Source organism: Taeniopygia guttata, chromosome 30 (genome assembly GCF_048771995.1).
Source record: "Taeniopygia guttata chromosome 30, bTaeGut7.mat, whole genome shotgun sequence".
NCBI lineage: Eukaryota > Metazoa > Chordata > Aves > Passeriformes > Estrildidae > Taeniopygia > Taeniopygia guttata.
The window spans coordinates 2643892-2659506 of record NC_133055.1 but is presented as its reverse complement, the minus strand read 5'-3'; the positions used below and the strand labels follow the sequence as shown (position 1 = coordinate 2659506).

General features: G+C 54.1%; 3 protein-coding genes across 3 annotated transcripts in view; 1 reads left to right on the top strand and 2 right to left on the bottom strand.

Annotated features, from left to right (window-relative positions):
• LOC140680256 (uncharacterized) overlaps nucleotides 1–15615 on the top strand; it is a 1118524-nt gene that overhangs the window by 569549 nt on the left and 533360 nt on the right. The window lies entirely within an intron of this gene.
• The window catches only part of LOC105760196 (uncharacterized), a 448806-nt gene that overhangs the window by 20662 nt on the left and 412529 nt on the right, over nucleotides 1–15615 (bottom strand). The window contains exons 18-19 of the mRNA XM_072919757.1: nucleotides 13782–14360; nucleotides 11828–11837 (exon numbers count right to left, since the gene is read on the bottom strand). Coding sequence (XP_072775858.1) covers nucleotides 11828–11837; nucleotides 13782–14360 — 589 coding nt within the window. The remainder of the gene's footprint in view (nucleotides 1–11827; nucleotides 11838–13781; nucleotides 14361–15615) is intronic.
• Nucleotides 4276–5208, bottom strand: LOC140680944 (olfactory receptor 14J1-like). Its single transcript, XM_072919835.1, has one exon. It carries the CDS (start codon nucleotides 5206–5208, stop codon nucleotides 4276–4278), a length of 933 nt encoding a protein of 310 aa, XP_072775936.1.

The following is a 15615-nucleotide window of genomic DNA, read 5'->3' as shown; positions in this document are numbered from 1 at the left end:
GCGCCACCCCTGCGGGGAGGAGCGAGCTCGGAGCTGGACAAAAAGGCACCGAGCCCCGGAAATGCGCCGGCATTCGACTTCCGACTCGGAGTCCGGCAGCAGCTCCGCCAGCTCGGAGGAGCTGCCGGGAGCCGTCTGGAACTCCGAGACGGAGAAAACAGAGCCAACGCGATTTAAGACAAAACCAAGTAAAGCTCTAAGCTGCACCGGAAAACAACTACAATATGAACCAGCCCAGTTTACCGACTGGGGAGAAATAAAAATAGCCTGTGCTGAATGGTCCCCAGCAGCCGCCATACAAGCTTTCCCGGTGAGGCTCACCGGCCCGGAGGGGAACCAACAAAGGGTATATACCCCGATAAACCCAAAAGATGTACAGTCAATTGTCAAAACCATTGCGGAAAAAGGAATCAATTCGGCCATAGTCTCCACTTTAATCGATGGTCTTTTTAGTAATGACGACCTGCTTCCCTTTGATATCAAACGAATAGGTTGCATGATACTTGATGGTGCGGGAATGATTGTGTTCAGACAGGAATGGGAGGATAATTGTACAAAGCTATTAGCCCAAGCATCTGGCACGAGGCAGCCACTACACAGATCGAGCTTATCCAGACTAATAGGAAAGCACGATGATATGATCACGCCGCAGCAACAAGCCGCGCAGATGCAGGCTGAGGAGGTCAGGGCGACCACTCGGGCTGCCAGGGAGGCTATTCGCTCAGCCTTTGAGTCGTGGCAAAGCCGGCGCCGTGGTCCACCGTGAGGCAGGCAGAGAGCGAAAGCTTCACGCAGTTTGTGGATCGCCTGCAGGCAGCGATAGACTCCTCTACCCTGCTGGCAGAGGCAAAGGTCCCCGTGGTAGCTGACTGCCTGCGCCAGCAGTGCAACTCCGTTACCAAGGATATCTTACGCTCCCTGCGAGCCGGAGCCAGCCTGGCTGACATGATCAGACGTGTAAGGGAAGAGCACCTGACATCCATTCAGGCGGCCGTCCACACCCTGACCAGTGCCATGGCATGCTTCAAGTGTGGTGAGGCAGGTCACATCACGGCGAGCTGCCCCCAGCCGGCACGGCAGCCCGCCACGGCGCCTCCACCCCAAACACGCCCGTGGGGATCCTGTTAAAGCTGCGGGAGGAAAGGGCCACTGCCACACACTCACTGCTGCCAATAAAACTGACCTTCAGAACGAAACTAATGAAAAGCTGTGAGTTTTGTTTGCAGGACACGCTTGTGGACCGTCCCCGTGATGCATACACCCCTGCTCCAGAGGGAGATAACGGACCACCAAACCGCCAGACAAAACCCGAGAGTCCCACGCCGGTGAGACCCAGACATGCACAGTGTCTCTGTGCGATTTTGCTGTTGGGGCTTGTGGCCAGGGGGCAAGCCAACCCAGGCCACTACCCTCATCAGCCATTTAGGTGGGTCATGCAACATCCCTCAAGTGACAAGGTGTTCAAAGAAGTCACCACAGCAAACACCCCATCCTTCGTGTTCCACATAGCCAACCTGTTTAGAAGCTACCTTTCTAACCCTAAGTGAAACCAAACCGAACCTGACTAACTCCTGTTGGCTTTGCTATGATGTTAAACCCCCTTTCTACGAAGGCATTGCTTTAGACACCCCCTTCAGTTACTCCACAGCCAGTGCCCCCCACCAGTGCAGATGGGACACTCCCCGCAGAGGAATCACCCTGAGTCAAATCACAGGACAGGGCAGATGCTTTGGCAATGCAACTTTAGCAAAGCAGAAAGGCAACTTCTGCACTAAAGTTGTCAAGCCCAACAGAAAAACCAATAAGTGGGTGGTCCTATCTGCATCTGGGATGTGGGTTTGCCAGTGATCCGGAGTGAGTCCTTGTGTGTTCCTTGCCAAATTTAATGACTCTGTCGACTTCTGTGTCCAAGTTCTGATTGTTCCTAGGGTCCTGTACCACTCAGACGAAGAGATATACCACCTTCTCGAGGAACCTGACAGACTCCACAAAAGAGAAATAATCACAGGTATAACCATCGCAATGCTGCTCGGCCTGGGAGTAGCTGGCACAGCCACGGGTGTCTCAGCCATCGCAACCCAACAGCACGGACTGTCTCAGCTGCAAATGACCATCGACGAAGACCTGCAGAGGATCGAGAAATCCATCTCCTATCTAGAGAAATCAGTCTCTTCGCTTTCAGAAGTGGTTTTACAAAATAGGCGAGGACTGGACCTCTTGTTCATGCAACAAGGAGGACTGTGTGCAGCCTTGAAAGAGGAGTGCTGCTTTTATGCAGATAATACAGGAGTTGTTAAAGACTCCATGGCAGAACTCCGAGATAGACTGGCTCAGAGAAAGAGAGACAGGGAAACCCAACAGAGCTGGTTTGAATCCTGGTTCAATCAATCACCTTGGCTCACCACTTTAATTTCCGCCCTGGTAGGTCCACTGGCAATACTGCTTTTAGCTATTACCATAGGACCATGCCTGCTGAACAAACTAGTCTCGTTTGTTCAGGCCCGTCTAGAGCAGGCGAACATTTTGTTCATAGGCCAGCAACAAATGCTGTGAACCAAAAACTGCGAACACAGTCAGTCACAAAAGCCTTCGAGACTCGCCTTGCGAAAATTACCCAGATTTACCAAACCACCCTTTCCTTACCAAGTTACAAGTTTGTACCTCACTCCAGTGCCTATATCTACGACTACCTCATTTTATATATGATAAGGGGAGGGGAGATGTGGTAGATAGGGACAGGCGAACGGAAGATCTCGGGATGTGACGGAAAGAAAGACCCTTCCCTGTTCTCCCTGCTTCACGTTATCTATTAACCCCAATGCATGTAACCACACCTAACCCAGTAGTTTTCCACTCCCGACTAACCTAGAGACCCTACAACCCCCCTCTGACGTAGCAAAGTCCCCCAAGACTATTTAAACCCATGAGATAAGATAACAAATGCTTTCGACTGCCCACCACATTGGTGTCAGCGTGTGTCATTAGCCCGAGTAGCCCGGACAGGCCGGGCTGCCGTGCTGTCGCCTTGCAACCAGGTCGCCGTTGTCTCTCATGAAGGCAACAGAGTCCCCGTGACACTGGGTCCTGGTGGAACCACAGAGGCCATGGTGACACTGCAGGGCCTCGTGGAGCCGAGGGGTTTCACCATTGTGACACTGCAAAACCAAAGAGAGCACTGGGAGAGTCCAGGGCCCAATGGAACCAAGGGGACATTGTGACACTGCAGGACCTTGTGTAACCAAGGGGCCACTGTGACACTCTGGGGCCTCCAGGAATCTGGAACGCCGTTGTGACACTGTGTGGCCTCATGGAAACAAGGAATCCATTGTGACACTGAGGGGACTTGTGGAACCACAGAGAGCCTTGTGACAGTGTGGGACCTCATGTGACCATGGGGCCTTTGTGATACCCTGGGGCCCCATGGAACCGAGGGGCCACTGTGAAACTGCGGCACCAACGAGAACATTGTGACACTGTGAAGCCCCAAGGAACCAAGGAGTCCGTTGTCACATTTTTGGGGCCCCATGGAACCAAGGAGACCAGTGTGACAGTGCAGGGCCTGGTGCAACCAAAGGGAATTTGTGACACTGAGGGCCCCTTGGAACCAAGGACATCTTTGCAGATGACACCAAGCTGGATGTGGGTGTTGATCTGCTGGAGGGTAGAAGGGCTCTGCAGAGGGACCTGGACAGGCTGGATCAAGGGCCCAAATCCAACAAGGTGAGGTTTAACAAGTCCAAGTGCCGGGTCCTGCACGTAGGCCACAACAACCCCTGCAGCACCACAGGCTGGGGACAGAGGGGCTGGACATGAGCCAGGCAGAAAGGGACCTGCAGGGACTGATGGACAGCAGGCTGGACATGAGCCAGCCGTGTGCCCAGGTGGCCAAGAAGGCCAATGGCTCCTGGCCTGGATCAGGAATGGTGTGGCCAGCAGGAGAAGAGCTGCTGTGCCAGCCCTGATCTGCCCCAGCTCTGCACACAGACATTGCTGCTGCAGCTCCAGAGAAGGCAACAAAAGGGCATCTCTGCAGAAAGCTCTGCTAGGACATCCTTGAGTTCCTTTATAGCCATCGAGAGCACAGCCCCTCATTGACACAGTCTGTGGCCACAGGGAAGGTGGAGATAATCAACATCAGAAATGGCACAAAAATGACATTTATTGTGGACAATATGCAAAATGTAAAACAAAGGAAAAAAAACCCCACAACTAATTCAACAAGAAGTAGCAAAGATGACGTTTATTATAAGTGATTTGCAGAAATTGGCCAGCAGTTTAATGTCCCTGAAAGCACCCAGTCATCAGTCTCCACACTGCAGCCTTGAGCTCCTGGTTCCTCAGGCTGTAGATGAGGGGGTTCAGGGCTGGAGGCACCACCGAGTACAGAACTGACAGGGCCAGATCCAGGGATGGGGAGGACATCGAGGGGGGCTTCAGGTAGGTAAATACACCAGTGCTGATGAACAGAGAGACCACGGCCAGGTGAGGGAGGCAGGTGGAAAAGGCTTTGTGCCGTCCCTGCTCAGAGGGGATCCTCAGCACAGCCCTGAAGATCTGCACATAGGAGAAAACAATGAACACAAAGCAACACAATGATAAACTACCAGTAACCACAAGAACCCAATGTTCCCTGAGGTAGGATTTAGAGCAGGAGAGTTTGAGGATCTGTGGGATTTCACAGAAGAACTGTCCCAGGGCATTACCATGGCACAGGGGCAGGGAAAATGTATTGGCCGTGAGCATGAGAGCATTGAGAAAGCCACTGGCCCAGGCAGCTGCTGCCATGTGGGCACAAGCTCTGCTGCCCAGGAGGGTCCCATAGTGCAGGGGTTTGCAGATGGACACGTAGCGGTCGTAGCACATGATGGTCAGGAGGCAAAACTCTGTAGTAGCGCAAAAAACAAAAAAAAGATTTTGGGTCGCACATCCTGCGTAGGAGATGGTGCTGGTGTCCCAGAGCAAACTGTGCATGGCTTTGGGGACAGTGGTGCAGATGGAGCCCAGGTCGCTGAGGGCCAGGTTGAGCAGGAAGAAGAACATGGGCGTGTGCAGGTGGTGGCCGCAGGCTACGGCGCTGATGATGAGGCCGTTGCCCAGGAGGGCAGCCAGGGAGATGCCCAGGAAGAGGCAGAAGTGCAGGAGCTGCAGCTGCCGCGTGTCTGCCAGTGCCAGCAGGAGGAAGTGGCTGATGGAGCTGCTGTTGGACATTTGCTGTGGCTGCACACGGGCACCTGTTCATGGAGAAAGGACAGGGACAAGTCAGGAGAGGCTGCTTGGAGCCAAACCTGGGCCATTCCCTGCAGACTGTCCTGCTGGAACTCACCCACCCTTGTTCCTGCTCTGGGAAAACCTTCACCCAGGTCCCTGCCTGAGCTGCAGTTGTGCTGGCTGAGTGTGCCAGGAGCAGCCAGGCCTGAGCATGGGGACTCTCGAGGAGCCATCCCTGCCCTGCTGCCCTGGGTTTGTAGCCATGTGGCAGAGGGACCAGGCTGGATATTCAGGATTTGTCAGGGGAATAATTCCTATTGCAGGAAGGCTTGGTACCATCTGCACTCACACTTCTAAGGGAAATAGATGACAGGAGTTGATTTTAGGAATTGCTTTCCTACCCACACACCATTCCTGGCTCTCTGAGGTCAGAAATCCCCAGCATTCCTGCTGCACTCTGAGTTTGCCACAGAGAGATGTGAGAGGCAAAGGATTCCCTGTGGCTGAGGGCAGGTGAGGGGCTGGATGGGTTTGTTTCCCCCAGCACTGCTCTGCTCAGCCCCCTCTGCTTCCCTGAGCATCTCCCTGGCCCTGGACATCCCCTCCTGAGAGGTGCCTTGTCCCTGCCAGCGCTCACAGAGCCCATCCCACCCTGTGTGCCCTCGGCCCGGCCCTACAGAAACCTGCCTGTGTGCAGGGCCCTGGCTGGGGCAGGCTCTGTGTGCAGCTGGGCAAGGGCAGCTCAGGAGAGCCCTGCTGGGCCCTGCAGAGGTGATGCTGCTGCTGTCCAGGGCTGAGGAGTGGCTGAAGGCCCTTTGGGAGGCTCCCAGCAGAGAGACTGACCACCCAAAGTCACAGTTCTGGAGTCTCTGTAAATGTTCAAACATTCCTTTGATGATCCTGTGTGTCCCTTTCAACTCAGAATGTTCTGTCATTCTGGGATTGCAATTCCTGTTCAGCTTCTCTCATCCCCCTGTTCTTTAAAATCAAAAAAGAAAAAAACCCTCCTTGCAACAGTGTTAAAACAATAAAGGAAAAACCAGACCTTTATTTGAAGCTTCCAGGTGTCCCAGTGGGGATGAGGAACAATCAAACCCTGATTTCAGCAATTCATTAAGGTTGATTAATTAGGATATTTAACAGGAACGTCCTATAGGAGATTCAGTTGCTCCAGTTACACGCCCCTGGCTCAACCCATTGGAGTAGGTCCAAGGATTTCTTTGCCCAGCTTTTTCTTATCACTGCTCACATTCAAAAACCAAAATGTTGTTCTTGTAGGTCCTCTTCCTGATAATAAGACTATACAGAATTTCAGGTATGTATTTAGACAGTAGCTTATTGTTCTAAGATCTAAGAAAAAGGTTAGGAAATGTACTAGAGTTAATTAAGGATTATAATTATGTTAACTATATAATGGTAGTTTAAAATAGTTAATTAAAAGTTTAATAGAGTTAGGTAAGGATTATAGTTTTATAACTATATCATAGTAATTTACAGATCTGTGAATATATGACAAATATATGAAAAGCAAAATTCTTCATGTCATCACCCCAACATTTCCACCCTGCTCCAAGCAGGAAATTGAAAACACTCTCAGGAAATCTCCTGACCTTTACAGCAATCCCAGGCCTACCTTCTTTGGGAAGTGTTCCCCGGAGCTGTGCCCAGGCTGGTCTGGAGCTGGGAGCAGCCCTGCCCCACCCAGCCCCTCTCAGCAGCAGCACCTGCCCTGCTCAGTGTGGCTCCTTCCCCCCACAGCTCCTGGCCAGCGCTGGGAGCAGCTCCAGGACCGGCTGAGAGCTGTCCCTGGCAGGCAGCAGAGTCCTGGCCCAGCACAGCGCCCTGGGCTGCAGGACCCTGCTCTGCAGGACAGCCCTGGGCACCCCTGGCTGCTCTGCACAGGAGATGAGCAGAGAATGCACTCACAGGGTCTGTGGGCATTGGGATGTTCCAGCTTTAGGAGATCGCTCCAGGAGCTGCAGCTGCATTGTCCTGCAGCCAGAGGTTCCTGTGCCAAGGGCTGGCAGTGATTCTGCCCCAGGCACTTCTCAGCCCCTTCCCAGCCCTGACTGATTGAAGCTCTCTGTGCCTCTGTGCTGTGCCCGGGCTGGCTGCAGGCAGTGCCCCAGCCCTGCTGGGCTGGGAGAAGAGCTGCTCAGCAAGAGAAATGTGCTTTTGAAGCCCTTCTTGGTTACCAGGATCACCCTCTGTGCCAGGAGCCCGGCCCAGCTCAGCAACACAGACACAGCACAAGGACTTTAATGACCCTCTGGGGCTTTGTGCTCAGGCCCTGAACATCAGGCCCTGAGAGGGAGCTGCAGAAACCTCTCCAGAACTCCAAGTCAGAATCCAACTCCAAAGCTTCTTGGACTTTTAATGGGTCCCACTGAGGGACACAACTGAGAAAGTGTCCCCAGGCCCCAGGCAGAGCAGAGAGCTGGAGGCACTGATGACAGGTGGGGACAAAGAGAAGCCAAGTCTTGGTGCCCTGGGGCACAGCAGGGTCTGTGCCACCAAGGGCTGTGAGGAGACACCTTGTCCTGAGGCCCTGGGGCCTCCTGGCACAGCCCGAGCCAGGCTGGGCACTGTCAGCCCCTGGTCCTGCCCTCAGCATCCCCCCCTAGCCCACATCCCAGTGGCCTCAAGGATCTGCTGGAAGGAGTCCCTGGGGAGCCTTGGTCAGGAATGGCCCTGGGGGCTCCTTCATGCTCCCAGAACTTCATTTCTTTTAAGGTACTTGGTGTTTCCCTTTTGGTCCAGACTCTGTGTGAGGTTTGTGCAATCATGCCCCAATTATCTGCTTTAATGAGTCCCTTGAGAGCTTTGTACTGACACTCACTGGGGCTCATTAATACTCTGAGATACTAAACTTTTTTCAGGTACTTTGGATTTTCCTTTCCACACTGAGAGGTTTTTGTGCCATTTTGAGTCTCCAATTCTCTCCTCCATGGAGTCCATGAGGAGCCTGTGTTGGGGATGGACCTCAGCAGGTCCCATTAATGCTTTGAGACAGTTGTAGTAGTAGGGACAGGCGAACGGAAGATTACGGGATTTGACGGAAAGAAAGACCCTTCCCCCTTCTCCCTGCTTCACGTTATCTATTAACCCTAGAGCATGTAACCACACCTAACCCAGTAGTTTTCCACTCCCGACTAACCCACCAAACCCCCCTCTGACGTAGCGAAGTCCCCCAAGACTATTTAAACCCATGAGATAAGATAATAAAGGCTTTCGACCGTCCACCAAATTGGTGTCTGCGTCTTTGTCGTTAGCCCGCGAGGCCCGGACAGGCCGGGCCGCCGTGCTGCTTCTTGGAACCAGGTCGCCGTTGTCTTTTATAAAGGCAACAAATCTGGTGCCGAAACCCGGGAGAAGAAGAATTCTCTCGGGTAACGGGATACACCTGGACAAGAGCAGCGGCCGGAGCGGTCAGACCGTATCTTGGCGCAGGGAGACGTCCCAGGACCCGCGAGCGTCATGGACAGCATCGCCAGGGTCGTAAGTGTGATTTATAAGCAATGGGGTATCGAGTGTAAGCTCAAGGACTTTTATCTTGCTATAGCGAGGCTGCTTGAGCTTGGGGCGATTGAGCGTCCAGTGGATGTGTTACATCCGGAAATATGGGAAAAGTGCATAGCCACGCTGGCCGAGGACACAAAATCCTCAGGCAGTGGCAAAAGCCTTAAGGCGTGGGGCAAAGTAGAGAAAGCCCTGCACAGGGCAATAGAAGAGCAGGAGACGTGGAGCGCAGCGCGTACCTGTTTATTAGTTACTCCCAAGCTAGGGGTGGGGGCAGGAACGCAAACTGCCCCTGAGAACGATCCGCCCGGTAGCAGGGACCGGGGGGGGGCCCGGCGCGTCACCTCCTTCCCCGGATCAGAGCCCAGTCCCTGCCGCGGAAGCCCCCCGAGAAACCGCGGCTTCCCCGCCCGTCCCGCCGCTGCCGGTCAGCGACCTGTTGCCAGAGGCGCAGCAGCGCGCGGAACGTTTTTGGCAAGGGCTAGTGAAGGAAGCCAGAGGCGCCGAAACCGCGGCCTGAGAAAAGACGCCACCACGCCGCCACCCTACCCTTTTGAAAATGGCGCTGGCCGCCAAGGAGAGGGGCGGGGCACGGGCGGTCTCAGCGCGAAATTCTGGGAGCCTCGCGGTTTCAGGGACGCGTGTGCGCGGAAGAAAGAGGCAGAGAGCGGCAGAGAGCGCGGAGCCAATCGGCAGCCGCGCCGGGCCCCGCTACCATATAAGAAAGAGACCTCCCCCTGCAGGAGGCAGGGCAAGCCGGGGGAGCAGGAGCGGCGCCACCCCTGCGGGGAGGAGCGAGCTCGGAGCCGGACAAAAAGGCACCGAGCCCCGGAAGTGCGCCGGCATTCGACTTTTGACTCGGAGCCCGGCAGCAGACCCGCCGGCTCGGAAGAGCTGATGGGAGACGGCCGGAACTCCGAGACGGAGAAAACAGAGCCAACGCAAACTAAGACAAAACCGAGTAAAGCTCTAAGCCGCACCAAAAAACAACTACAATACGAACCAGTCCAGTTTACCAGCTGGGGAAAGATATCCTTTTGGGGCTGCGAGAGAAAAGGGCATCTCGCCAAGGAATGCAGGTCCCGGCCCCAGGGAAACGGGACGGGGGGGAGAACGTGCGGACCGCACTCAGCCTCCTCCCACCGCAAATACAAGGCGGCCCATCTATGCCAACCCCCAGTGGGGCGGGGAGCCCTTATACCTCATACCCCCGCCGGCGACACAATTGCAGAATTTCCAAACACAGCCTGCGGTACCTTCATACCCACTACCACCGCAAGCAACGCCTGTACTGCAGGGTCAGCAGGGGACGCCCCAGAACGGGACCCCTGGGTGGCCCTGGCCATGAAAATAGGGAAAGAGCCCCCGAGGGTGTGGGGGACATGCCGCCTTTATAGCAGTCAGGACCCCCACGTAATAGAGCTTCAGCTTTGGGCAGACACAGGAGCAGACTGCTCGATCTTGCCCCAAGCCCTGTGGCTCTGACACTGGCAATGCAAAGAAGTCCCCCCAGTGAACGGAGTGGGAGGGCCGTCCCGAGCTTGGAAAAGCACCCAATTTATAGCTATAACGCTTCAGATAAAAAAGAGGACAGAATCAGGTGGTGTCCACTTAGGTCAATCAAACCTGACCTTCAGAACGAAACTAACAAAAAGCTGTGAGTTTCAATTTGCAGGACACGCTCGTGGACCGTCCCCGTGACGCATACACCCCTGCTCCAGAGGGAGATAACGGACCACCAAGCCGCCAAACAAAACCCGAGAGTCCCACACCGGTGAGACCCAGACATGCACAGTGTCTCTGTGCGATTTTGCTGTTGGGGCTTGTGGCCGGGGGACAAGCCGACCCAGGCCACTACCCTCACCATCCATTTAGGTGGGTCATGCAACATCTATCAAGTGACAAGGTGTTCAAAGAGGTCACCACAGCGAACACCCCATCCTTCCTGTTCCACATAGCCAACCTGTTTAGAAGCTACCTTTCTAACCCTAAACGAAACCAAACCGAACCTGACTAACTCCTGTTAATTTTGCTATGATGCTAAACCCCCTTTCTACGAAGGCATTGCTTTAGACACCCCCTTCAGTTACTCCACAGCCAGTGCCCCCCACCAGTGCAAATGGGACACTCCCCGCAAAGAAATCACCCTGAGTCAAATCACAGGACAGGGCAGATGTTTTGGCAATGCAACCTTAGCAAAGCAGAAAGGCAACTTCTGCACTAAAGTTGTCAAGCCCAAATGAAAAACCAATAAGTGGGTGATCCCATCTGCATCTGAGATGTGGGTTTGCCAGAGATCCAGAGTGAGTCCTTGTGTGTTCCTTGCCAAATTTAATGACTCTATCGACTTCTGTGTCCAAGTTCTGATTGTTCCTAGGGTCCTGTACCACTCAGACGAAGAGATATACCACCTTCTCGAGGAACCTGACAGACTTCACAAAAGAGAAATTATCACAGGTATAACCATCACAGGGCTGCTCGGCCTGGGAGCAGCTGGCACAGCCACGGGTGTCTCAGCCATCGCGACCCAACAGCACGGACTCTCTCAGCTGCAAATGACCATCGACGAAGACCTGCAGAGAATCGAGAAATCCATCTCCTATCTAGAGAAATCAGTCTCTTCGCTTTCAGAAGTGGTTTTACAAAATAGACGAGGACTGGACCTTTTGTTCATGCAGCAGGGAGGATTGTGTGCAGCCTTGAAAGAGGAGTGCTGCTTTTATGCAGATCATACGGGAGTCGTTAAAGACTCCATGGCAGAACTCCAAGATAGACTGGCTCAGAGAAAGAGAGACAGGGAAACCCAACAGAGCTGGTTTGAATCCTGGTTCAATCAATCACCTTGGCTCACCACTTTAATTTCCGCCCTGGTAGGTCCACTGGCAATACTGCTTTTAGCTGTTATCATAGGACCATGCCTGCTGAACAAACTAGTCTTGTTTGTTCAGGCCCATCTAGAAAGGGCGAACATTTTGTTCATAGGCCACCAACAAATACTGTAAACCAAAAACTGCAAACACACTCAGTCGCAAAAGCCTTCGAGACTCGCCTTGCGAAAATTACTCAGGTTTACCAAACCACCCTTTCCTTACCAAGTTACAAGTTTGTACCTCACTCCAGTGCCTATATCTACAACTACCTCATTTTATATATGATAAGGGGAGAGGAGATGTAGTAGTAGGGACAGGCGAACGGAAGATCTCGGGATGTGACGGAAAGAGAGACCCTTCCCCCTATCTCCCTGCTTCACGTTATCTATTAACCCCAGAGCATGTAACCACACCTAACCCAGTAGTTTTCCACTCCCGACTAACCCTAGAGACCCTACCAAACCCCCCTCTGACGTAGCAAAGTCCCCCAAGACTATTTAAACCCATGAGATAAGATAATAAAGGCTTTTCGACCGTCCACCAAATTGGTGTCTGCGTGTGTCGTTAGCCTGAGTGGCCCGGACAGGCCGGGCCGCTGTGCTGTCGCCTTGCAACCAGGTCGCCGTTGTCTTTCATAAAGGCAACAGGACTGGGAGAGGGTTTAGGTGTACTGGGGTGGTGGGGGGAGACTGGAAGGGGGTTGTGGGATTCTGAAAGGGATGTGAGACACTTTGGTGGGTCCTGGGGAGGTGAGGAAGGGATCATGGCAAGTTTCAGGGGGTCCTGGGTGGACTGGGAGCAATCAGGAGGGTGCTTGGAGAGGCTTGGGGTGTCAGTGAGAGGTTTTGGGGGGTCCTGATGCCTGCAGGCCTCCCAGAGATGCCGCTGGACGCCACCGGCAGCAAGATGCAGACGGGGATCAGGGACTACGAGTTGGGCTTTGTCTTCCTGGTGCTGGGGCTCGGCTTCTACCTGTGCAAGTGGGTCAAGGGGGGTCCCGGGGGTCATGTCCCGTCTCCCCAAGACTGTGGGTGCTCCACCTGGGGCCCCCAGCCCGGTGTCACCCCTGTTTCTCTACCCACAGAGCTCCTGAGTCGCCGGCGGCCGCAGAGCTTACCTGTGGGCTCGGGCCAAGCCGGGATCCCCCACTCCATCCCCACGCTGATTTTGGGGGGGGGTCCTGTGTACCCCCAGCCCTGCTGTCACTCTGCCCCTGCCCGCCTGCTCCCAGTGTTCCCAGTAACGCTTCCCAGTTAAACCCAGCCCAGTTTGTGGGGGGCACTGGGGAGGGACTTGGGGGGACCCCACGGCGGGGCCGGCACTGGGCAGGGAGGGCGGGGTCCGGGTGGGGAACACTGCCTGCTGCGGGTCTGCCCGGCAACTGGTGAGTCATCAGCGCCGCTCTCTCTGATTGGCTGACTCTTGTCCACCGCATTCTCTCATTGGCTGAGGAGAGGCCCGGGAGTGCAGAGAAGGAACGGGAGAGATCCCGCCCCGAGCAGCGGCACGGGGACAACAGACCCAGCCCGGGCACAGGAGGGAATTTATTACCAACCAAACCACGGCAGCACGAGGAGAAGGGAAAGAAATCCCTCCAACACCTTCCCCCCACCCAACGGGGATCACCCACAACAGGGTTATCCACCAGGGAGAGACGGGGACATCCGAGTTCAGACCAAAGTTAATTTTATTGTGTGTACCAGGTGTTTATACAGGGATTTACTTGTAGGGTGCTTATATAGGGCTCTGTTTTTGGTAACAATTTCCCATTGGTTACACATTCTTCGTGACATGACATCGACTGGTAACATTATTTTATCACAAAGTCTCACACCACGTTGCTCGGTCACTTCTTGCCCAGGGAGCCTTAAACTGTGTCTGTGTCTCCCACAGTTTCTGCTCAGTCAGGCCTCAGATATCGGCCCCTTTATCAGCTCCATTGCTTTACTCTCTGTTTTATTCCCCATACGGGGGCACCAGGGCTCTGCCCCACGGGGGTCACTGGGGATCATCCAGCCTGGATCCTCCCATGGGGGATGGAGCTGGAGCAGCACACCAAGCTCTTCCCTCACTCTCTTCCCTCACTCCAAGCTCTTCCCTCACTCCAAGCTCCTCCCTCACTCCAAGCTCTTCCCTCACTCGGGGCACTCACAGGGCTTCAGTTAGTGGTGCCTCCGTTGGTGCTGGGTCAAGTGAGAGCTCCTGGAGAAGCTCTTCCCACACTTCCCACACTCGTAGGGCCTCTCCCCAGTGTGGATGCGCTGGTGCTCGGTGAGGCTGGAGTTGCGGTTGAAGCCCTTCCCGCAGTCAGGGCAGTGGAAGGGTCTCTCCTCTGTGTGAATCCGCTCATGTTTGAGGAGATCAGAGCTGGTCTGAAACCTCTTCTCACACTGGGGACACTCGTAGGGCCTCTCCCCAGTGTGGATGCGCTGGTGTCTTCTCAGGTGTGAGCTCCGCCCAAAGCTCTTCCCACATTCCAAGCACTCATAGGGCCGTTCCCCAGTGTGGATCACCAGGTGCACCATCAGGCTAGACTTGTGTCTGAAGCTTTTCCCACACTTCCCACACTCGTAGGGCCGCTCCCCGGTGTGGATGCGCCGGTGCTCGGTGAGGATGGAGTTTTGCTTGAAGCCCTCCCCGCAGTCGGGGCAGCGGAAGGGCCTCTCCTCTCTGTGAATCCGCTCATGTAGGAGGAGATTGGAGTTGGTGTGAAACCTCTTCCCACACTCCCCACACTCGTAGGGCCTCTCCCCAGTGTGGAACCTCTGGTGCAGGATCAGGCTGGATCTCCAGCTGAAACCCTTCCCACATTCCAAGCACTTGTGGGGCTTCTCCCTGCCATGAGACTTCTCCACCAGCTCCGAGCTCTGGCTGGATCTCCGCCTACCTTCCTGGCTCAGGGGGCCTCTGTCCTCCCCGCAGCTCCCTGGGCTGGGTTTGCAGCTCCTCCTCCTGCAGCATCTCCGCGGCTTTTCCTGCTCCTCCATCCAGACACACCCAGGAAATGAAAAATCCTGGTTTGGGTAAAAAAACAAGAGGAGAGCACCTTTACAAACAGATGCTCTGAATCTGCTCGGAGATAGGGTCAAGAAACTTTCATGTAAGTAAGTGACAGGAGAAGCCTTGGTTTCAGAAAATGTTATCAATTGATGACACAGACTGCTGCTCAGCCAAGGTCCTGCTCTATTCATGAACTTCCAGAAGAACAACAAAGACTTAACAGAGCCATGAATATCATTTGCTATATAAAAGCAGGGAGCATATTAAGGGAGTATGTAGTAGGTGGATTGGGAAGTCTGTAGCTCTCAAGTGCTTCAGACAATGCGGAAAGCAGAGGGAGATGTGGCCAGGAGAATTAGGATGAAATGGAGGCTGTGTCCTCCAACAATTGGGAGATCCCATGGGGAATGTTCCATGGCCTCTCCCATTTTTAGAAATTAAATTAGTTTCACAGGACTCCTCTGTCTGCTTTGTGGACAGAATCCTCTGGTGATGTCAATTTTTCCACACATACTGGGGCTCATCCCAAATTCCTTCCACCTTCCGAATTCCTTTCACCTTCCGGGGCGGTGGGCACTGAAAATCTCATCAGTGAGTGCCCTGGGATCTTCGGGGAGTGAACATGGCAGGGCACCCATGGAGGGGAGAAAAGGGAAAGCCACGGAGGGGTCCTGGCCAAAGGGAGGATGATCCCAAAATGTCTCTGAAGAGTCCCTTGGGAGAATGCTGAGGTAGTTTGCACATTCCCCCAGGGGTAATTAAGGACATGGACACCCAGGGGGGCAATAAGGGAAGGGGAGAAGGGATTTGGACAACAGGGGATGGATGGTGTTGGTGTGCTGGGAAGGGATCGGGTGAAGGGGAGTGTGCAGCAATATGGTTCAGGCAAGAAGTAGCAGGAGGAATGTGTATGGTAAGAAAAAGGATGATGGAAAAGCGTAGGAAGAGAAAAATACTCAGGATGGGGATGTTTTTCAGCAGGGTCTTATCCTGACAATTTGCCAGCTGATACTTTGAA

Excerpts from the sequence above, each read along its gene's own strand:
- LOC140680944 (XM_072919835.1), bottom strand. The coding sequence starts at position 5,208 with ATGTCCAACAGCAGCTCCATCAGCCACTTCCTCCTGCTGGCACTGGCA.